General features: G+C 41.9%; 1 protein-coding gene across 2 annotated transcripts in view; it reads right to left on the bottom strand.

Annotated features, from left to right (window-relative positions):
* Positions 1 to 23,568, bottom strand: part of ADAMTS17 (ADAM metallopeptidase with thrombospondin type 1 motif 17) — a 196,731-nt gene that overhangs the window by 160,672 nt on the left and 12,491 nt on the right. For both annotated transcript variants that reach the window (XM_042804283.1, XM_042804282.1), the window contains exon 4: positions 8,386 to 8,558. In XM_042804283.1, the coding sequence (XP_042660217.1) occupies positions 8,386 to 8,558 (173 nt within the window). The remainder of the gene's footprint in view (positions 1 to 8,385; positions 8,559 to 23,568) is intronic.

Raw genomic sequence — 23,568 nt, 5'->3', positions numbered from 1 at the left:
GTGTTTGGGGCTGGATTTAAGCACACACGCAAATGTTTCCTATAATTTAGGCACAGACTGCAAGACAGACACTACTCAGTATTTGACCCACTGACCTCCAGTATGAGCACAATAAACCATTTATCTTCCCTGCGGCTGGTATACAAATGCATACAAGTGCTGGTACTATTTGCGTAGCTCAGGAATATGTTGATAGAGTAGCTAAGGCATCTCACTATAGACCTGTGGGGATAAACTTGACACTTGCAGAAAAGGGCTCTGACAGTTCACCTATGTGTAAATGGAGATCTGGACATTCAGCTGAGAGGGTCAGTGGGACATCGTGCTGATCGAGTCAGTCTCTCTTGTACCACCACAGTGGCTAAAAAACATTCACCTGTGATGGATGCCTTTGTTTTGCCTAGCTCACTGCTAGCTCCGACCATCCCATAAAGTTTCTACTCATAAAATAAGAGCACAGCACAGAGGTTCTTATCATTAAGCCTAACGGATAATGGTGCTTGCTTTTCCATCAGGGCAGACAAGCTCCAGCCTCCAGGCCCAGCACAGAGAGATCCAAACACCACTGACTTCAAAAGGTAGTTTTCACTGGCAAAACTTGCATGGCTAGAACCAGCTGCTGGAGAGGTCAGCATGTCATTTTGAAGGCTGTCAGCCCTTCTTTCTTCTCTCTTGTGCTCTCTGTCCTAAAGATAACTTTGACTGCATCTGTATTTGCATCCATCAATGATCTCAGAAGAGCTCAACCTAGCTAGCAGCCTTCCCCTCACCTCATCCCACCACTTTTGCCTAGGCTTGACTTCACTCCTCCATTCCTGACTCCCGTAGCTCCCTCCCCCTTACCCCGAGCCCTGCAGGGGGATGGGGAATGGGGGTTGTGGTCAGTTCATTACAGCTCCTCTTTGCTGCTCCTTCTTCCTCATACTTTTCCCCTCCTACAGCCGGGGGTCCTTTCCACGGGCCGTGGCTCCTGTCAGGAGAACCTGCTCCGGTGCAGGCTCCTCTCCACAGGCCGCCATATTCCTCAGGGAATAACCACCTGCCCCACCGTGGTCTCTCCACAGGCTGTAGGCCAACCTCTGCTCCAGCACCTGGAGGACCTCCTCCTCCTCCTGCTCTCACGAATTTTTCCTCACAGCCTATGCAACCTTTTGCCCTTTCTTGAGTATGTCTTCAGAGGCTCCAACAGCTTTCCTGACGGGCTCCGCTGTGTCCTGTGGTGCGGCCATTGCAGAGCTGGCTGGAACCGGCTGCGTCCGGCACGGGGCAGCTCCGGGTCTCTCCTCAGAGGGGCCCCTGCGGCCCCCCACTGCCAGCTGCACCCAATACATTATCCTTTGAAATGAAAACCCAAACTGTCTCAAATCACAGTCTTTAAGGCTAGACGGAACTCCAGTGACAGAACAACCAGACCGTAAATGACTTGGTGATAAAATACTAGACCGAGTTCAGCACAGCTTATTCACAGCCATTTTGGCAGCGCACAGCCAGTGTTAAACCAGACTGTGCAAGGTAGGTTGTGCCCAAAGGGAGCATTATCACAGAATCCAGGTGTCCTTAAAATAAAAGAATTGAAATCCATAAATCTTTCCTGCTAGGAATCCAATTCCATCATGGCAGCAACCATCTTCTGCCCTTCTCCCATGACCCACAGACTCAGTGTGTCAAAGCTGTTCATATGCCATATCCAACTCGCTATCATCGGCACGTGAGCTAACGGTGCCAAGCGAGGTGGCGGGGATAACTGGTACCAGGGGAGAAGGAATGGGATTTCCTAGTGCAGATGTTCTCAAGATTTCCTGCTGCACAGACAACATGCATTAATAGAGAGACTGACTCACAGACACCTCCCTTCCCATTCGCAGTACCATGGGCCACCCTCCCTCAAGCCTGCAGTTGCACCACACCCTTGAGGCTGCTGTAACTGCTTCCAACAGGGGAAAAATAAAAATATTTGGGGTATTTTGGAACCTTTTAATAAAATAAGGCAGCTGGGAACAAAAGCGTCAGCTGCATGAAACCCGCTAACACACTGCCATGGAACAAAATGCAAAGGTTACGCTTTTAGGACATCACCACAATGTCAGAAAGCAGCTTGGCTGGAAGAGCCATGGAGGATCTTGGTCACTAGGCTGAAGGGAAGGGATGTGAAAAGCTGTCAGTGTGGCTGAAGTGTGGTCATGATTACGGTTTGTCCTGTTGCAGGTGAACTTCTACACTGTATTGACTTCCATTCTGCAAGGAGTCATCAAAAGTAGAGACTGAGCATTGGAAACTGAAAAGAGGTATGGTAGGGAGTCATACAAAACATACAGAAATATGACAGGTTAAGTATAAAAGAACAAGAAAAAGAATAAAGCCTGTCTCTGACATCTCCCTCCTTCAACTGCATTTCCCTGACAGAGCTTTACTGCAAAGAATGCCCTAGAGAAAACAGAAAAGCTTGAAGCCTGAACCATCCTTCTCCTCCTGCCTGTTTGCATTCCTCCTGCCTTTCTTCCTCCTTACAGCTTTGACATGGAAGGGACAGAATAAATGCAGCTTTGGCATGAGCTGTCTGGGCCTGCCCCAGCATGCATACAGCACAACCTAGACATGAGGAATTGGGCTAAGAGAGGAACTAAACTACATCAGTTTAATTTTTTTTAATTCTCAAGAGCTTCCTCTGCAGGTGGACGGTGGGAGGGAGACGTGTGTGTTTCAGATGTTTTGGAGTTCAGAACAGCAACCCTGAGGGTAAATTGGCCTTTTTTCTTTTTTTTTTCTTCTCTAAGCATTGCATTGAAGCAAGAGCTTCCCCATTGCTTTGGCTGCTGGACGACGTTTGGACAGCAGAAGCATTAGTCAGGTTACTGAGGTTGTCTTTCACTTGTTTTGAAAAGTGATATAGAATTTCTAACACCCACCCAAAGCCAAGCTTTCAAATGACCCCATTAAACATTATGAAAAAGAACATATTCATGGCTCTTTATAAGATACAGTTGACATAACTCTCTCTCCTGAGGCTGCTGGAGCAAAAAGAGAAATCTGTAGACAGTAATCAAATACTTACATCCTTTTCCCTTATATCCCTGCTCCCATCATGAAAAATCCAGATCAGGGTAAGGGAGACGATTATCAGTGGCAGCTCTGAAGTCTTTATGTGCCAGACCCCAAGAGCACAGAGATATAAATCCATCAAGCATGCATGATAAAAGTGATTTTATCTGCTTCTTTAACATAGAAAAAACTCTCACAGGGGAAATCCAAAATGAAAAATGATCTGCAGAGTGTAAAATAAGGCTTCAGAGAGTAAACCAGTATTATTCCTAAAGAACAACATAAAAATTTTCCCTCAATGACATCCAAAAGATCACTAACTTCAAGTTACTGCTTGCTGCTGCGAAGAGCTTCCACACTAATCGCATGGCTTAGCAACAGCTGCAGGAGAACTAACACATACTACAGTAACTTATCCCTGCATGCTGTATTGTCTCAGAAAAAGGCAAGCTCAAAACCAAACCACAGTTGTAATTTATTTCAACCCCCCTTAAAAAATGTTCTTAGGGGAGGAAAAAAAACCCAAACCCAACACTGTCTTTTTTTTAGGTTTTCAAACCCATAGAAAGCAGCTTTTAAATTACCATGTTGTGGTCTTGGAAATTCAGGTATCTCTGTCCCTAAATGCTCAGAGGGTCAGAGTGGGACTTGGTTCGCAAAGTAAGCTCTGCACAAATGCAAGGAAACAACATTCACAACTTGCCGTTCAGGTACTAGCTGAAACCAGTCAATCCTCATCACTGAAAACACTATGGCCATGGACAGAACTTTCCAAAGGGTCTCATACCTCATTTGTCATATGCTTTGGAATCATTTGAATCAGAATTTTCTCCAGGAAAATGAAAGCATAAGTCATGAAGGGCAGCCACAGTAGAGTCCAGTGCAGTTTGCCTGGCCATAAGGACAGAGAATCTCCTTTTTGTCTTACTGGCCATTTCTCTCAGATGAAAACACAAGAGGAAACAAAAGCATAAAACTCCTGCAAGACAGTGGTGCCTGCCTCATGCTTTGGAACCTGCTCCTGAACCAAGCCCAAAATGACAGCTACTGTAAGCAGATACACAGAAACACAAGGGAGAGGAAAAGAGAAAGCCAATGCACTGTTCTTCTAGTTGTTGTCTGAGAAACCTGAAGTTCAGTTTAGATGACACCATGAAGTGTTGCAAGAGCAACACCGGACTTCATAAGAAACAAAACATCTACCCGAACAGCCTCCACATGGATGAACTGCAATGAGAAATTATAGTTGTCAGATGCAGACAGAATGGGTGAGCAAAATAAGAATGTTTTACTACTAAGGCACTTTGTTTTGGAATTTAGAGGATATTCTAAACACTGGTGGTTACCAAAGGGCAGCATGAACAGAAGATGCATTTGAAACAAAGGATGCAAAGGGGAGACATGAACTGAAATGCAAACACCGCAACACCATGCAAAAGCTCAACAACAAGGGAGTTTAACTTAGAAAAATAAATCAGCACCTATATTTAGCTGGTTTTGCATTTCTGTAATTCTGCTGATATTCCTCCATGTCCTTACATCCAGCATGCCCATATACTCACTGCCTCACTAAGGCTGCAGACAGACATACGTGGTGACATCTGACAACTTCTTTATCAGCTTTTTTTTTTTTTTTTAACATTATCACAAAGCCACCAGGAATCGCCCATTAGGAAAACTGTGTTGAACCAAATACCTTGGCCAGAAAACAAGAAAAGATTTCATCTTAGTGGTGATGACTTAAAGTCAATTCAAAGCCCTGGAGCCATGCTTATTCCTATTTACACATTACAGAGTACCTTAGAGGGAAATTCTTCCATGACTTTGGAAAAAACTGTCTTACAACTTCTAATGTTAGTTCAGTAAATGGAAGAGCTTGCACCTCTATAATGACATTCAGAAAAAACAAGTACCTTTAGTGTGAATCTATTCTCTGTTCAGGGAGACGATCAGAACTACAGAACAGCATTAAAAACACAGCATTTGCTATATGAAGTACTACCTGTTATTTCTGAGTTTCAAAAGCGGTTTGCTGTGTTTCTTAGCTGTTATTCTAGAGGAGGGTGGTGGGGCTTTTTTCCCTAAGATTCTTATTTACCAAGGGAGCAATAAAACAGTATTTTGTAATGCTGACTTTTTTCCCTTCAGAAATTCTTGTAACATAAATAGATATTAAATACTTTAAGGCAGATCACTTTATTTAAAATGTCTATAAATATAAAATGCATTAATAAGACCTCTTAATGCTTGTTTTGTGGTTTGACAGTAAACGTAATGGCTTACAGAGAGGAGTTAAGTTAATATACCCCTGACCAGTAATGTTCTATTTGCTTAAATGCAAGCATCCAAGCCAAAATTAACATTCTGGTTTCTTTCAGAGGCAGCTCGCCATCCTGCAGTGTAGCTGAATAAGCACTGCCTAATATCACAGGGCAAATCCTGTCCCCCAACTAAGTCAGAGAAGGCTGACAGAAGGCGGGCAAGAAAAGATCCCAAGCAGCCAGGAAGCCTTCATTTGCATGCTACGTAGAACACAGCTGATCCTGCACCAGAGAAGGATATGATAGATGTTGCCCTAAGGAGTTTGGGTTGTGCTATTCCTCATACGACAGTTTTACAGACGAGAAACTACCACACAAAGTTTCACCGTGTCTGGTTCAGGCACTACTCAAAGAACATGGCTGAGTGTAGAGTTCAGCTAAGGCCTACCTAAACCACATGACTATCCTATCTCTCTCTCTCCCTGAAATATATTTTCTGAATTATTCTTTAGCCTCTTTTGCCGGGATGAAGATCAGTTTTCATTATGGCAAATGGAATGTCAAAATCCCTCTTTGATTTCCTTGAATTCCATCTTGGTTTATAGTCTCAGAGTAACAGATTTATGCAATGATGCCATATAGGAGTTTGCTTATTATTCTTCAGTATCTTCCGATCTTGCCAGCCACTTACAACCATTTTCTTCAGGGATGTGAGGTTTGAAAGATATGATGTTCCTACAAGTGTGGGAATGTAGGTGGCCAGACAAAGGAGAGAGGCTCTGTTGGTGCTCCTCTGAAGGCTGAAAAGCTGAAACATAAATCCAAATCCTATCAGACATCAGATAAACCACATGGGCAAGCCCCTAGAAGCAATGACTTAACAGTGGGAAACATTTCAGTTGGACTTAACACCTTAGGAGAGGTCAGATAAATGTGTTCTTCAGCCAAGAGCCCTCTTCCATGTGCACTCTAGTGTCTAATAAAGGGGTGAGCTCACACTACAGCATCAGAACCTAGCTTAAAAGTCCATCAGGCAAATCCATTGGAAACTGTTTCAATATTTGTTTAGTAAGTGGGTTTAGGGAACCAAACCCATCTATTAGCAGCTCTATTAGTATATATTCACACCTGGCAAGCTGATGTTGCTGAGATGTTCTGAGGTACTCTTCAGCCTAGACAGACAACAGCATTCACTGCCATCTTTTGTTTAGGACTTGGTCTATCAGTGTACTCAACCCTAAAAAATCTTCACAGACTGATAAAGCTACACAACATAGAAATGCACTAATGGCTACACTGAAATAATTGTCCTTTTGGCACAAGAATCTTCAAGACAGATGATTAGACACATGTTTTCAAAGTTCTCACAGTCATAATGCCCTGTCTCAGCCCCAGAAGAACTATCGAGCACAATGGCAGATTTTTATTATCTCACCGATGAAACAGTGCAGAACAGATTTTAGGAGGACCCCTGGGCTGCCACTGCAAACAAAAAGTATCCATCACCCCTCTCCAGGTTCTGTATACTTACTGCAAAACTGGTATGTGAATTTAAAGTTGGAGGACTGTGTCTTTGAGAAAAATAAGGCCCTTGTGCCCCCAGAAAGCACATCCTTAAACACAAGAAATCCAGTAAGTAGACCCTGAAGCGATGGTGACATGAATGGCTTTGTTGCAAGAGATTTCCTGCAAACCAATCCAAATAAATGTAGAGACACAACGAAGCCCTATTAAATGACTATTGTCACAGCATGCTAGAAGGCAAACTAAAAGGTAGAGGAAGGGACATAGAAAAGCAGCTTGTTAACAGAAAAGACTAGTTAAACAAACTCCCTGCTTAATTAGCAAAGCATTTCACTACAGGAGAGCCCCCTCACACCACTGCTTAACAAAGGAATACAAGACCTCTTAGAAAGCTGTTGTCCCAGAGTCGGATTATGCACTGAGCAGCCATCACTCAGCTCTTCATTGGGATGCATGACCAGTCAATTACTATTAAGAACTGTTATTTTTTTTCCAAGCCAGTTTGCTGCTCATGTACAACAACAAAGCATTGGTCAGGAGAATGAACTGTTCCTGGATGTTACAATAGCATGGACAGAGGAATACAAGCTTCCTCCAAGACTTTCTTGTGCAAATGCCTCTGGAAGGACCCCTGCAGCTTCTGAGCAGAGTTTTCAGTGTCTCCATCCAATTTAGCTGTTATCTCTTTACTGGCACTGCCAATGAGTGAGTGCGTGAGCCTTCATTGTGAGAGGCTTTGTGTTCCCTTATCAACTGAGACAGAAGGCTTAACTACTAGGACAGCTAACAAATTAACACCCACACTTCATATGAGCTTGCAATTTCAAAAGGCTCTCCTCGCTCCCAGCAGATTCTCTGCAGAATGTCTACATTGCTTCTAAAGTCCAACTCCATCAACTATTCAGAGGTATGATCAGTGCCACTTCACGTAGCACAAGAGGTCTTGGGGTAAAGAGAATGGGATCAGCTGCCAGTTTGATTATAAGCTTGCCATGTTCTCTACAGCAATGGAGGCAGCCATTTTCATTATGTAAAAATCAGATAAAAAGTGTTTCTAACTGACTTAAAGCCAGGCTTTCTGCTGGAAATAGATATGATGCCTTTAATAACTCTGACTGCTCGCTATGACAATGACCCACAGAGAAATATCTCTTATGAAACAGGTGTACCATGGAAATACTTAGGAACCCAAGAAACATCATGTCAGACAAGACCATCTATTCATGCCAGGATACTCTCTTCCAAGGAAAACCACAGCACTACAAAAGACACAGCAGAAAACACACCTGAACAATTATGGAATATTTCCCAACTGAAAACATGCAATTTCAGTTTCAACATTTATTTTATTGTGATGTCCTTAGACAAATACAGGGAATCACACAGATGGGTGAGAAGAGGCACACAACACAAAAAAAGCAAAACCTTTGTTAAGGTCAAAACCTTATGTTAAGGTCAAAACAGTTACTCATTGCAGCTGTCAAGGAAGCCAGCTTTAACCTACCCTGGATATGATCTGTTTACTCTTGCTTCTTCCTTTGAGAGTAAAGTGGCTACTTACCATATTCATAACTGTGAGGATGAATCTTTGGGCAGCCTCTGCACCATGGTATTGGACCATATCAGCATCTGCCACCACCAGAGTTTCTACTGTGTACTCGTTGGTAAGTCGAATGGCATTTCTTCTCTCCCTCCAATCACTGGTTGATTTCATTTTCTTTTGTCTCTTCTTTTCTAAAAGTCAAAATACTTATTAAGGCTGGAAGATCATAACAAAACATTTATACTCTCTTCAGCACTCTTGTGCAAATTCAGATGGCAATAGCCTTTAATTAAAGTGTTCTTTGCTGATTAAAAGAAGTAACCAAGAGGTTGCACTGCAAGTACATCTCCACTCCTGTGTGCAGATTTGTATGAGACCACCAGATTATATGCAAATAAGAAAAAGAATGGGAAAAGAGAAGGAGTCCAGAAAAGCAAACGATTAACTGTAATTCAAACCAAGAAGTCATGCTCTTGCAAAAATTTCATAAATTGGAAATCTGGTTTCTGAAATAATAACATTCCACTATATTGGAACAAGCACTAATTAAGGAAAAATCTGCTGAAGAAAACTTTAGGATAGGAGACTGTGCTTTTGGATGCACTCTAGAATCTGCAGGTTCTCCTTAGCCAGGGAAGTTGTAAGATATTCCTGTAGTCAATATTTCCATCAGTTGCATTCTTACTTGCTACCAGCATTACCAGAGCAATGTAACAGAACATCAGATAGAGTCGCAAAGATTTTAAATTAAGTCAGATTGCTTTGGAACATGCATTACTGGCCAACTGCAGAAGTCTCTGGATGAAACCCAGAAGTGCAGAAGGTCAGGCTAGATAAGACCTTCTCAAGCTTTCTTTGCTCATTTATTGCTATTGGCATGAGCGCCAGCACCAGCAGCTGCAGTCACCGGCCACCTACGTGCAGAGCTCACATGTCTCTTTATTGTGGTATGTGTACCAAAAGCAGGGGACTCCCTAGACCAGCTGATCCTTAATGAACTTAAGTTACAAGAACTGGTAAAAAGGACCCATTCTAAGGACTAGAAAGTGAAGCAGTGGTCAGCTACGGTTAACACCAAAATTAAGTTTACACAGAAGTTAAACCTCCCTTCCTCCAAACTAAAGGACTAATGTACTAGTAAACTGTCCTCTTCTAAACTGAAAGGTGAAGTGTGTTTCACAGCTCAAAGGCAGATGTGCAAAGCAGCTGAGACATGAACAAAGGAGAAATTAAGTTCAGATCTGAAATTGAATCTACTCACTTTGTTGCAGTCACAAAAAATGTATTCATGTTTTCAATTGTAGATTAAAGAAAAGCAAATGAAGTCATTAAAACAAACTTATTTTGCAATAAGAAACAAACTGCCAAGATTCACTGAAATTACACCTGCTTACTGCTCAGCCTGCAATATACTATTTAGCTATATATAATAATATATATATTTATAATAGATAAAATACTGACACCGGTATTAAAGCTGTTTTTTCCCAGTGAAAAAGCAAGCAGAACATGCAACAGGTCCTGAAACTGCATAAACACAGCATTCAATACAAAAGTGACTTGGGATAGACCATAATGGGTGATCAGACAAATACCTCTTATGTCCCACTACACGTGCTGCTCATTTCCCAGAGCAGAGAATCACTTTTTAATTTTCTGTAGATTTAATTTGAGACCCTATCTTAGCAAAGGACCATTCTGCAGCAGGCAGATCTGAGTTAGTGTTCACTGATCCTGTTTTTCCACAGGCTGTTTATCAGCTCCCTTAAATAATTCAGCTCTAATTTCCCTTCCTTCCCAGGCTGGTAAATATACTCACATCCAAATCACCAGTTTTCCATGACTGACCCTCCTGTATTCAGCGTAATAAACTCCATTGGCTGTAAGCCCCTCAAAGCCCACCTGAAATGGACTCCCTGCCTTCTTCTCATTCATACATTTTCTGTCTTGTCAATATGCACATTTGCACATGTCCATCCCATATCCCTATTCTGCGTTGTCTAGCAGTCATCCAGTATAGCTCTACACATTCTCTTCTGCCCAAGGCATCAACTGTCAACACTTGGTACGTATTTTAAACTGAGAAAACAACCATGAAATTTTATTTGAATCTTTTTTAAAAGAGTTTTGAAATATCCCCCTGGGTCTAAAAAGACAGACAGGAGTCCACAGACAAGCAAAAAATGAAAACTTAGTGTGCTCATAAATAATGGAAGCTACATGCCAGCAGCAAAGATGAAAATAAACAAGCTTCAGTGGAGTGATTATACCAGAAAGAAGGAAAGACGAATGCATCTTCGATTTGGCAACTATGAAACAGAGATGACTTCACTAAACTTCTGCAAAAAAAGCTCCCGTGTTTGTTTGCTTATTCATTTCATGTCATTCATCCACCCATCCCCTCCTCTGCATAGACACCCATCTTTAGCTGCAGTAACTTCCAAGGTGATCATTTAAATACCAGGGGAGAAAGCAGAGAGAAAGGAAGAGAAGGCAAATTATTCCAGTAAGAAAACTGGTATTTTCGGTCTTCCTGCTAGCAATCAGAACCTTCCTAGAAGTAACAGTACTTCCCCATCAAATTCTTATTTTGGTAATTCCCTAATAAATTGAAAGATTTCAGCTGGTGTACATCTCCTGCCCATAGAGAAGTTGCTCTTATGGGGGGCTAGGCCTAGACTCAAGTAAGTCTGGGCCTGGCGTTGAACAAGCTGTGTAAAAAGGCTTAAATTGAAGAAAATAAATTCAGAGTACTCTAGGTTTTCACTTCAAATATCTCCTTTTTGGTGGAAAAGAAGCCACTTGTGTCCAAGGAGGAACCCACTATGCTAGACCATAGCTTGCACTTTGGAGAGCAGAGGTCATGCCATGGTCATCTGCCTCGGGATTGCCCAGCACGGTCCCTCCTCCAGAGGCAGATGAAGGAATTGGCGAGGCTTTGCCCATTCCACTCAGCCTCTTTGAAGAAGGCAGCTGTATAGAAACTCTGAAACGTGTGATTTCTGGAGAGCAGCAGCGTAAAGGGACTCCTGGCAAATTGCTGGGTAGTCTTGGTTCACATGAAGCCTCTGGCCCCCATTCCTCCATGAGTTTTACTTGAAGCTGTGGATTGGCTGCTTTCCACTGGGTGGTAGGGATTACAGGTTGTGTGTGTAAAACTACCACCCCTTGGGCTTGCCTAGAAACACAGCCAAAGTGACCTAACTTAGAGAATCCGGGCTCTTACTCTCATCTTCTCCCTCACATTGTCCAAGTGTAAGCTTACCAAGCACTTAGAACAGGCAACATGTAATGGCCTCAAGAGAGCCTACAAACAGCTCAGGTGGTCACCGATGATAGACTGCAGAAGAGGTAAGGCAAAGCAACACAAACTACTTGAACAGAGGTGTCATGTGTTGTGTTTCCCAACTTTTTTTAAGTTTGCAGCTCCTCTGTAGGGTAGCTTTTTAAATTCTTTTTGTCCTTACAGAGGGCTACTTTCAGAGTGGTCTCTATTTGCAAGTTCCTGCCTACCACACATGCAAATAATTTTCCAGCATAATCAATCACATGGAGAAAACACAACTATTGTTTGCATGGATGAACCATCACAAACAGAGCAAAAGAAATACACACATTCCATACCGCAGACATTTGATGAAGAGGAAAAAAAAGATCCAAAACCAACAGTAAAAATCCTCATTAAACGCATCTGCAACTCATACCTGAGATGAGTCAACATTATGAAGGTATCAAAAAAGCCCCATCTCTAGAGCCTCACTTCAGAAACAAGCCAGCACAGAGAAGCCTCACTCCTGCCCCACATGATTTATGGACAATGGGTAGAGAATCCTTCCATAAGTACATGAAACCCCAAACTAAAATAAACATCGGCCATTAAAACAAGGATTAAATGCTTGGTGGATTCTTTATTTGAACAAACTGATGTTACAGATTTTGCAGTGCAGATGTTAAGTGTTAGTGTGAAGGCATAAAAGGCCATAAAACATGGTCAGGAGTCTGTCAGAGGAGTTTACATTGTGGGGAGCATACATCACCAAACTGCACACTATTTTAGGAGTCAGGTGTTTCCCGCTTAAGAGGTCAGAGAATTTCATGTGAAATATGAGCTGAAACAGTCAATCTGCAACACAGCACGTATATGTTGCGGGTGACTAGGCACAAGGGACATTAGTCTTCTGCCAGTCACTTTGACAGTGTGTTACACAGTCTATCTGGCCAAAATTTCTACAAAATTCAGGACTGTTAGGTGATGGGAGAAGGGCAATACACTCCCAGATCTTCAGTATAAAATGGATGTAACACTGCACAAGCTCATTAGCTGGCTGTTATTTACAGGGTCTTACCTTTCCTTGGCTAGTCACCTGCAAAGCAAGATGATCCTATCACATTCTGCAGTCCAGCAGTCTTTGAAATCTTCCTCAGAATGGCAAAAAAACAGTCCCTACTGTGATCAGAAGCACAACAGAGCTCTTCTGAAGCCTCAGTAGAAAACTCCTTATGTTCAGTGCTTTTTATGGCAACCCAACAGATGTACAAATTCCAAAGCAACCGCCCCAAATGACCTTTTCCTATTACACACCAAAAGCCCTGTCTAGCACTGTCTGCTTTTTGGCACATTCTTGCTGTAACTGCAGAGTCCCTTCCTGCTCCTCCTACCTCCCTTCCAACAGTATTTCCCAGACTCATCTGAAAAGCAACCTCTTCTCCTGTAGCCTTCAACTTTTTTGCTCCCTAATCTTTCCCTTTTTAATTTTAGCTACCTCATTCTAGTTAAACCTATTGAAAGTTTCTGGATGCAGTTCAACAAAAGCCACAAATAAAAGTAAAATTGAAGAGTCCTTTCTGCAAGGCTAGATTTCTCCCTAGAAGACCTGTTCTGTTGCTGCTTTAAAAATTCTCTCCAGTTCTTTCTCAGGAAGCCCTCTGCCAACTTTCCTCCATTCACAACCCCTTTAACATCTCTATATACCCTAACATGGTGAGCTTGCTCTGTTTTAATTTAGTGTGTTACTTCAGCATCATAAAAAGAAGAAAGTATGCAAGTGAGGCAAACAGCTAACATTAGTTCTCCCTATGCTCCAGGAGTTTCTAGAGAATTTTTCACTGGTACTCACATTAGATGGGTTTTATTAGTTTCACTTAAAAGTAAAAATCACCACCTCTCCAAAGCAAAAAAGAGAGAAAGAAAAATTAGATCTTGTACACAAACCAAGACTAGAAATTAAAGAAAAGAAGTTCTTGTGGTATCTGCTTACTAATTAACATAAAATCATGTGTGTGTCAGAGGAAGGGCAAGTTGGCTAAATTATCAAAGGGACAGAATGTCACAAAGTTTCTCTGGTACCAGTAGTAGGATACAAAGACCTCTCGAAAGGCTATTAATTATGTGTTTAAAAAATCATCATACTGCATCTGTGTCTCTTGAGCATTGCTATTTAATCTAGACACCGCACTAATTTCAAAGAAACTTTCAAACCTAGCATAATGACTTGATTTTATTTCAAATCAAGAAGGTAAAGTGTAAGGTGAAGCTCAGGAAGGAAGTGAAACAGAAGGTGGAAGTCTGCAGCAGCATTTACATCCTAGGACCAGAGCAAAAGCAAAACCTAAACAGAATACAGGCAGGGTTCCTTCTTAGTTTGAATTAAGATCAAGGGGTGGTGGGTTGAAACACAGGGAAGAGTGTTTAGTACTTAAAAACACAGCAAGAGAAATATGCTACAGTTAAATCAATCTACTCCTCATGTTTGGATCTGACAGTAGAGCTGCTTCAAACCGTTTATTGAACAGCTTCTTTAAAAGGCTGACTGCACAGCAACACCATGTTGGATGCCCACAAGATGTACAAGACAGCAACCTTGTTTGCTCGGCCTGGGCAACAAGTTGCTCATGGTTAGAAGACCAATTTGAACAGGCTTAGAGATCTGAGACTTCCAGGATGACAAAACACTTGCTGCAGCAGTCAGCCCACTGAAGGATATGTGCTAACACAGCCTGAGCTAAAAGAGCAACCACAGATCATGGGACAACTCAGAGCTGTGAGATCACCACAGGCACTTAAAGGAGGCCAGTTCAAAATTCATGGACACCATCAAAAACATCCCTTCACTGCCTCCTGTGGGCTTTACATCCAAAGCTCTGTGCGATGGTTACCTTGCAGCTGCAGTTTCCATCCATACAACAACAGAGAGGTTCCTTTCAAAACACTGATCTCCTGAAGGAAAAAAAAAAAAAAAAAAAAAAGAAACCACACTTCAGCTCCAGGGGCCTTGCTCCACACAGTTGCTTCCTTGACACCTTTCCTGTGGCATCCACCTCAGAGTAGACACAAGCAAGGATTGAAGAAGGAAACAGAACAGACACTACTGGAGTTGCTGCCACAGCCAGCAATCCCCAACTACTTCCAGCCATGGGAACATGAAGCCCCTTTTACCTCTGTCAGGACACAGCACGAAATCATCCCTGTACACTAATCTTTTACACCTCCATTACAAGTTTGGCATTTCAGGTTTACCACAGCTAGTTGATGCCAGTGAATAATCTGAAGTTCAGGGATTAAAAATGGTTGTTCATTCAAACCACAGCTGATTACAGACTGTCCTCTTATTTTTAATACCTTGTCCTACAAAATCTCTATGCACCCTCAATTTCTTTCTGACCAGAATGGCAGACAAAAGTCATGCATCAAGTGATAGGAAAAATCATTGCATAGCAGAATGATCCATTGTTCCCTAATCTACCTCCCAAAAATGTTTGGTTTTGTTTTTTTTTCTTTGGCTGTTTTTTTTTTTGTTGTTGTTGTTTTTTACACAGCCATTTTCATACCAAATCACAAGTTCATGACTATTTGTCTGGCACAGCAGCAAACAAGAATTCGAGACAGAAGTCATGAACTCTGTGCTGCATCTCAAAACACCACAGAGATTTTATTGCAAGGATTGTTATCCAAGTTAGTCTGTGGCTTGGACACATCAGTTAAAACCTTATTCTTTTGCAAAACATACCAAAAAAACATCAACATAACACATCAGGTCTTTGTCTTTAATGTCAAGCCTGTAAGACAGCACCAGATAAGCACTATGATCTCCATCCGCTCACTGGTTCAATTTGTCAGCAGAATTTCAAAGATTGCCACCTCCTGAACTCCTGCACTCATGTCCTTTTAAAAGGAGACCTTCATTGTAGGCTTTCCATCCAGCTAGGAACAAGGATTCATTCATGTAAATCAGTCAGAGAAGACAATTTAATGTAACAGCAAGCAGGCACAGTGAGCATGGGCTAACGGTAAGACTGTTAAAGCGGGAATGGAAATAGCTGCTCTTCCACTCCCTCTTAGCCTCTGTGCCTCAGTTTCTCATCCTGTATTTGATTTGCTCTGTTAATAGCTGTAAATTCTCTGAAGCTGAATTGATTTCCTTTGTGACAGACACACAAAGATCCCAAATTGCTTGGGGCTGTGGGAGAAGATCCTGTAACACAAACATAATTAGGTCCAAGCGATAAGGAGTGATGTACATAAGACTCTGAACTCAGACTCCTCAGTTCTGATCACTTAAACTCAGCAGATCTGAGACCAATCACAAAGCACAGTCCTAATGCACTTCAGGGCTTTAGAGACTACAAAATGCTTGGCTGCAGTTATACTGTGAAAAATGGCATCATTGGTCTCCAGGTTTATTTTATTTTAATGAGTCTTTAACAAACATGCTTAGTTTGCAAGGAATGTTTTTACAACTGCCAGCCTTACCAGTCCATCCTGGGCTTTAGCAGCTGAGCTCCAATTGCTTCTGTTGAGGTTGGAAGTGCTCAGGGACTCAACAAACAAGGGGCTCCCCACCTACAGTCTGATCTCACCATTACGTCTATACCTTGAGAGAGGTGGCACAGACCTCCTTGAAAGCCAGGCAATTTACTTCTAGTGATTTGCAAAAGCCAGTAAAGAATACAGGTTCTTCTTGCATAACGGTGTTGGCTCAGCAGGTCAAAGTGAAGTAAAAAGCACCATAATAGTTATTTTTAATCCCTAATGTATACAGCTATGTCAAACTACACAGGGAACAGATCATCTGGCAGTTTATAGAGCAACTTTGAGATCCAAAGGCAGGATCCAAACTGCCAGCTCTGAGTTAGTAGCCCTAATTTGCAAATAAACTGTTTGAGAGTTAGAGGTTATAGTCTAAGTGACCTCTAATTTTCTGTGCCTTCAGTCTTGGGTTTACAGTCTGAGACATCTATGACTGATCACTCATAATTACAAACTACCTCAAAGGAAGTTTAGAGCTTTTGCACAGAGGCAAAAACTGCCCAGTGTTCCCATCTTGGCCACACAAGCCTGTAGGTGCCCAACAGTTGGCAGCTTTTATAAAAAAGATCAAGGGATCTGCTAAACGTCAAAGGCCAAACAACATTATGAGTTGAAGCCAACAGGGTAGCAATTCCCAAGTCTTGGCCTTAACCCTGAGCAATGATTTATGATAATATGGAAAAAAATGAAAGACAGCTAAAATGTAAGTGATGTACCTTAGTCTCCTTGGAGCCACCTATCTGCCTCTCTAACCAGAACAACCACTGGAATACTTGTGGACATCCTGAGACAAGGACGGTACACACCAGGCAACCTAGCTCATTACCACCTGCCAGTTTAGATTTCATTAAGTTCCAGTGAAAACTAGCACTATGTTTTATTAGGAACCAAGTGAAGAATTAGTACAGCTCTACTGTGTGCAGCTGCTCTGGAAGGGGAAGAAATCCATACACTACACGTATTTGCATGTTCTCTTTTTTGGTCTCTTTTGCACCTTGACAGTCAAGGAAGAAGAAACTGAAGCCTCTCCTGCTCTACATTATCCATGCTGCCCTCATGCTGAGGGTTTCATCCAGAACAGGCCGGCAATAAAACTTCACTTGCCACATGTGATGGAAAAGGACACTTCTGAATGGTAGACTGCTCCAAAAGGCTGCTGTTTATCAGCCATAAGGAAACAATCACACACTTACAGGGAAAATCCAGATTCCCTGTTTGGAAGACTGAGGACCTGGAGAAACCAAGGGATTTATCCACACAAGTGAGACATACTCCCATGGGTAAAGTACTGAATTTCTGATACAGGGAATACTTCTATGCTTGCAAACACTTAATCACATTACATCTTCTGCATAGCCCATTGTTGAAATCCTTGCTTTAATTCTTCAACAGATGCTTCCTAATATGGACTAATACAGGTTGCATTACATCTCTCTATTTTTAGTGCACATGTTTTTTGGCCATAACAATTGCTATTTCAGGCCAAGTCAAACCTGCAGAGAAAACATAGCTAAGAGACAGTGATTAAAGATGGGGAAATGCAACGTAGCAGTAACATGTGTTTAGGATTTATACCTGTTCAGGGAAAGCGTTCCCTACATTTGATACCTGCATACTAGCACTTATTTAAATTATTACCAGCTTTGATCAATTGTTAAAACAGGTTCAGAAGTAACTATATGGAGAAGAAATGCATTGTTATTTTATGATTTAAATTGTTGATCTTCCTGGTTTTTCCCTATATGCATCTCTCAATGCAGCACATTTGCATTGTATGAAAACTGGTTCATTTAAACTGACAAAAAGGTTTAAAGCAAACCCACATTCAAGAGTAATTTATGAGGTCTATATCATAAACATGAAATAACAACCTTCCCTCCAAAGACAAGCTGCTCACTCTCATGCTCCTGGACTGTATTTTATATCAAATCCCTTCTATGTAAGGGGACTTTAATACATCACTAGAGACCTTTGGAAAAGTTATAACAGAACTTACTTTTCCCAAAGAAACAGAAAGTTTTATGACATGGTTAGAGTTGATTCCTATGCTTTCATAAGACGGTTTGATTCTGTCTTTAACACTGATATTTTCTCTCACCAAGAAAAACTGAAAAATTTTTCCCACCCACAGATTTTTAATGGCATAGGAAACGGGCAAGATACGTGGCCAGATCTCAGCAAATTAGTTAAACTACTGTTGTTCCATGATAGTTAACACAACTATACCCACTTACTGCAGCTGAGGGTGTGGTGGATATTGCCACATGGAAACAGCTTTATTGTGTATTACAAGGTCACAGGGAGACAGGGCAATGAAAGAAGCCTTATCTCAGGTGTTTTCTATTCCCATTCTTAGCTACAGGAGGGTTAATAAAAAAGATGGTACAGCTCCCCTGTAGTCCTCTCTGGTCTGCCCATTTCCTCTCAGCCATGAGCAGCTCTTCCTATGGGGTCAGAGATTGGTGGGAATCACAGATACTGCTGAAACACCGGTTAGCCCTGCAGCAGCCTCCTGTCCACACAAATACTCATGGAAGTCTAGGCCAAACCTAAAGGCACTGCAAAAATCATGTATGATGCATTAAAATAGATCTCTTTCTTTCCCCACGTGGCTCATCTGTAGAGAAATTCTTACTTATATGTATCAAAACCTACAAACAAAACTCCCTATGACTCCATTCTCTTTCCAGAAAGACCACTAGGCTAGGACCTTTGACAAGAAAGTCATCAAACTTGTTCTTGAAAATCAGAACAGGGTGTGATAGCAGGTTTGTACCCCAGATGCAGCCCAGTGTCTAGAGATGAGTACCAAAGAAGTGTTTCGCATCACTGGTGTGAAACTATTTCCCATGTTCCTAATGACGCCATGCTTCAGAGCAAATGAAACCCAACCTTTCCTTCCTTCCCCCTCACAGCATATGCACCTGGAAACCTTTTAATAGGTTTTCTGTTTGCCTCACAGGGGCTCATGTTCATGCCTGAGCAGAAATGTGCATTGTGACTTGAACTCTTTCTCCTGCTGGATGACAGGTGATAAAAATAATACATACACACATATCATATGACTAACAATAGCACCTGGCCCATGGTGATGGGATCCGTCCTTTGCTGCTGGAGCACTTCAGAGTTTAAACAAAGGAATTAAAACATCAGCCCTGAATCCACAGACCTGAGATTTTTTTTAACCCATTAGTAGGCACTTTCAGATTCAAATCTCACAGATTCAGTCATGCAAGACCCTAAGTACTTTCCCATTCCTGACTACAGCCAGATTAATCCTCTTACACAGATTATTCCAGTAGAAATTTGGCTCCCACAAAGTTCTCCTGCAGCTCTAAAAATAATTTCGAGTGCTGTAGGACATGTTACGCCACTTAGACTAAAGGAGTTGTTTTAGCGATTTGGACAACCACTTATCAAACCAGACTGCTAACATTAACAAGGAACTGTTCAGCTCAGTTTCCCTCTCCCATGGCTGGGGCCTGAGAGGAAAGTACCACACTTCTGGGTAGAACACCAGAGGAATGCCCTTGCAAAGCTGTGCTCTCTGTCCCTTCAGTAGCTAGCACTGACACATGGCACTTCCTGATTAACTCCATTTTGCTTTCTTAAAATTCTTTCCTCCTCCCCCCACAAATACTCATACAAGTCATTACATCACCATGCATCTTTTTTTACAATCAATTAAGTTAATCTATCACAGGACCATTTCTGCCAATAGAAATTTGCCATTGAGCAATTTAGCCCTGTTTAAATTCTTATGGCATGATCGATAGCATTAAAAAAAAAAATCAGCATCTGATGCTTTGTATTTTATTTGAATCCCAAATAACCCCAGATCATGCTAGGTACTGCTGAATTACAAAATTTTAACAAGAAAACATCTTTAGAGGTGATTCTCATCTATTCAAAAAATACAAGAACAGCAGCAAAGGACTGGAAAATGCCCAAGCATGGCAACTCTGTGGCTTTGAAAAATAGTCATTTTATATTATATTTACACAGATATCTATTTTTCTGTCTATGGTGTTCCACAATACAGGATGTGTATCTAAAATGTCTAGCATGTGAATATTTCCCACATATTTACAACATCCATTCATTCTTGCCAAGTTTTAGCCTGGGTGAGCCAAATTACAAGCCAGTGAAAAACAACCTCTAGTACAAATCTGGTTAGTCCTTCACTCTGCCAACGTTAGTGAGTACCACAGTAAAGAGAACTTTTCCCAAGAGAAACTCTGGAAGTATACCCCGAGATCATCATTTCCATACAATTTCATTAGGAATGGACCTTTTGTGTGTCAGAGAGGATTAAATTTTTTGTTTCCTTGTGCACAAAAGTTAATCCAAACCAGACAGGAGTCAATTAGGTCGTTAACGCGCTAAGCCTATTAACAGCCACGACTTACATTTCTTTCCCACAACAGTGAAAAACATTCAGGAGTCTGCCTTTAAGTGGCAAAGCCCAGGAGCAATTTCATTATTTTATGACACAGCTACTTGGACCGGTGGCTGTTTGCATGAGCAAGCAGCACTCCCCACTGTGCAGTAGTCAGGTGTTTTTCTCCCATTTTGGCATAGCCAGCCTGCAGTCAACACAAAGAATCAGCACCCAAGGGATATGAATTCTGTTCCCAGCTGTTTTGCAAACTCCTGTGTGATCCCAGGGCAGGGCAAGGAATCGCACAGTCCCAGATTTTCCTCACCTACATGACCTGCTGGGCAAGGGACTAAAGCTATCCTGGTCTCACACATGAGTCAGAGAAGCCCATGCCCTCCCCACATCCAATCCTAGTTTAGTCCCTCAGTGAGCATCAGGTAGGAAAAAGCCAGTCACAGAACAAGATCCATAGCCTTAAATAAGTTTTACATTAGACTATCAATCTCCCTCTGCCTCAGAACTCAGATACACATTCAGCTCATGGGGCCTGGCCACCACTTTGGCATGAGCTAAGCTATCATAGTAGTGTGTGCATGCGTGCTCTTAGCCCAAATATGAAGAACTTCAACAGTTTTGCTTGCAGTAGGGAATTCTAGTTCCTCAGGCTGTCCACGGATTAGGAACATAACTGATATACAATTAATTTTGCTGACACACAGAGTTAAGTGCAATCACATCATGTCAGACCAAGAGTGCACCTCACCCGTGCCATGAGGCCCCCCAAGCTCAGGACCTGCCTGTTAGTCACCTCTGGGCCAACCTGAGGAGGACAGAGCTTGCAGGGAGGATCCCAGCAACTGTGGGGTCTATTCACATTCCTGTTTGGTCAAAGCAGAGAAAAGCAGCATGTAATAGGTTCTCAAAAACCTTCAGGAAGCAGTAGGTGCTACTGGAAACACTTTTTTCCAGTGTGCCCTTTTAGTGTCTTATTTTTACATTTCTGCTACTTTGGTACTCATTCACCACCTCTTTCCATTTGTGATCCAATATAATCACCTGGTGTCTCCCCAGCTTCCTTTCCTGTAGTCCCTCTTCTCAAGGAGGGAATTTCAGTTCTGCCAAGGACAGGCAGCATCCTGCCCCTAGACAGAAGGTCAGAAGGTTCACTGGCAAAAGGATGAGGCAGATTTCCTGGACTGTTTTTTGTTCAATTCTGTTTTTAACTAATGGCTATCTTATTTTACAGCGTAAGAATTTTGTAATGCATTTTCTACTGCAGCACCTATAGTACTTGGCTAGGAAATCAGAGTGGTGCTGAATTTTCCTCTAAACGTTTCCTCTAAAAAGACACATAGGGGATCCGTAACTCTAACCAGAACCAAGATTTCATATTCAGAGAATCAAAAAGAAGATTGGCTTAGTCTGAACCCATGAGAATGATAAATCTGCTGAACTACTAAGAGCTCAACTCCACACAATAGAAAATAAAGTTCCTGGCTAAAGGATTTATCAAGTAGTGCCAGCTAGGAGGCAACCTGATGAGCAAGCACAGGTCATCTCTGCTGGCACACAGGCTTGGTTAAATACAAAAACCAAGATACAAAAACTGAGATACGTGGGCAAACTTTAAGTTAGCGGCTGCCTATTCCAGTCAGTTCCTTCAGACTGCTTCTTCCATTGCTGTTCCCAATAAGGAATCCTTTTGTGCCTCCTGATGCTGCCATATCCCTTTATGTCCAACAAAACCACTTGTTCCTCACTACTCAACTGTTCCCATCCTAGTGAGTCTTGATCTTGTACCCACTAAACCTGTCAGCGCTGCTTCCCATTTTGTACGTTTGCCAGCCCAGCAGAAGCCAGCATAGATGCCTTGACCTGCTGCCTCCATTTAGTATGCTGTCCATCCAGTAGAAGACAGAAGCTGGAATATTAGTGGGGTAATGAGGCAGGAGAGGAATAAAAGGAACAGAATATACAGGCATACTGAAACCTAGACAAGAGATTTCGCAGAGTTCATAAAAAATATCCTCTATGCAATGCACCCAGACAGATTTCCAGAAAGGATAAAATTAAATTGCTCCAGAGAAGCCAAAAACTAGACCAGTTTATATTAGCTGACAATCTGACTGTTTGGCTTTAAAAATGGGAGAAGACAGGATATGATCAGTGAATAGAATTAGACATTTTCTCTTGAAAAGTGATAGGAAATAATAATATCAACAGCTGTTTTATTAACACCAAACAAAAAACCCTCACCCAAATGAAAAGGGTGCAAGACAGCTGCATCTTTTCAGGGTTTCAGCTGCTAAGCATTAGAACAACAGCAAGGTTTGCAGCAGTTCACAGGCACACACTCTGAGTGCAAAAATATAGTAAATCTACTGACCTTCTGTGGTGCCCTGACTGGAGAAAGATGAAAGACAGGAGAAAAACATTGACAGGAGGACCATCACTAAAGAACTGGATCTCCTTACTATTAGTCTCCCATTCCAATGGGGACTCTAGGACTTAAAATCGGATCCAAAATCATGACCTTTTTTTTTTTTTTTAATTTAAAAAAACAACTTTAACATTGTGACGCTGGGTCATAACTGAAGAATGACAATTTGGAACATACCACAAGCACCTCACCTATCCAGGGAGACCCATAGGATTTAAGCCCAGGATCCTAAACTGGCAAGGTATGTCAGCATGACACTGGAAACTGAATCCAGAGCATCAGAGAATGTCTACTATTAACTGCCAGACACACAATTAAAATCTAAATCACTGCCATTTCTCAGGAAGCTGGTTCACCTCCCAACTCTCGTTATACTACAGAAACCTCACTGAAACAATATACCTCATATTGCTAAACTGTCTAAGCAGAAAAGCACTAGAAATTGCCTGAGAGGTTGTAGTTTGGTCCAGAATAGCTTTACACACACAGGGCACATCTGCCTATCAGCTGCTACTGTATCCACAGTCAGAGTAACAGGATGGCAGACAAAAACTGCTCAAGCACTCCACCACC

Source organism: Tyto alba, unplaced genomic scaffold (assembly GCF_018691265.1).
Source record: "Tyto alba isolate M040663 unplaced genomic scaffold, T.alba_DEE_v4.0 Super-Scaffold_41, whole genome shotgun sequence".
NCBI classification, from domain to species: domain Eukaryota; kingdom Metazoa; phylum Chordata; class Aves; order Strigiformes; family Tytonidae; genus Tyto; species Tyto alba.
The sequence above is the reverse complement of the archived record's forward strand: the minus strand, read 5'-3'. Positions and strand labels throughout refer to the sequence as shown.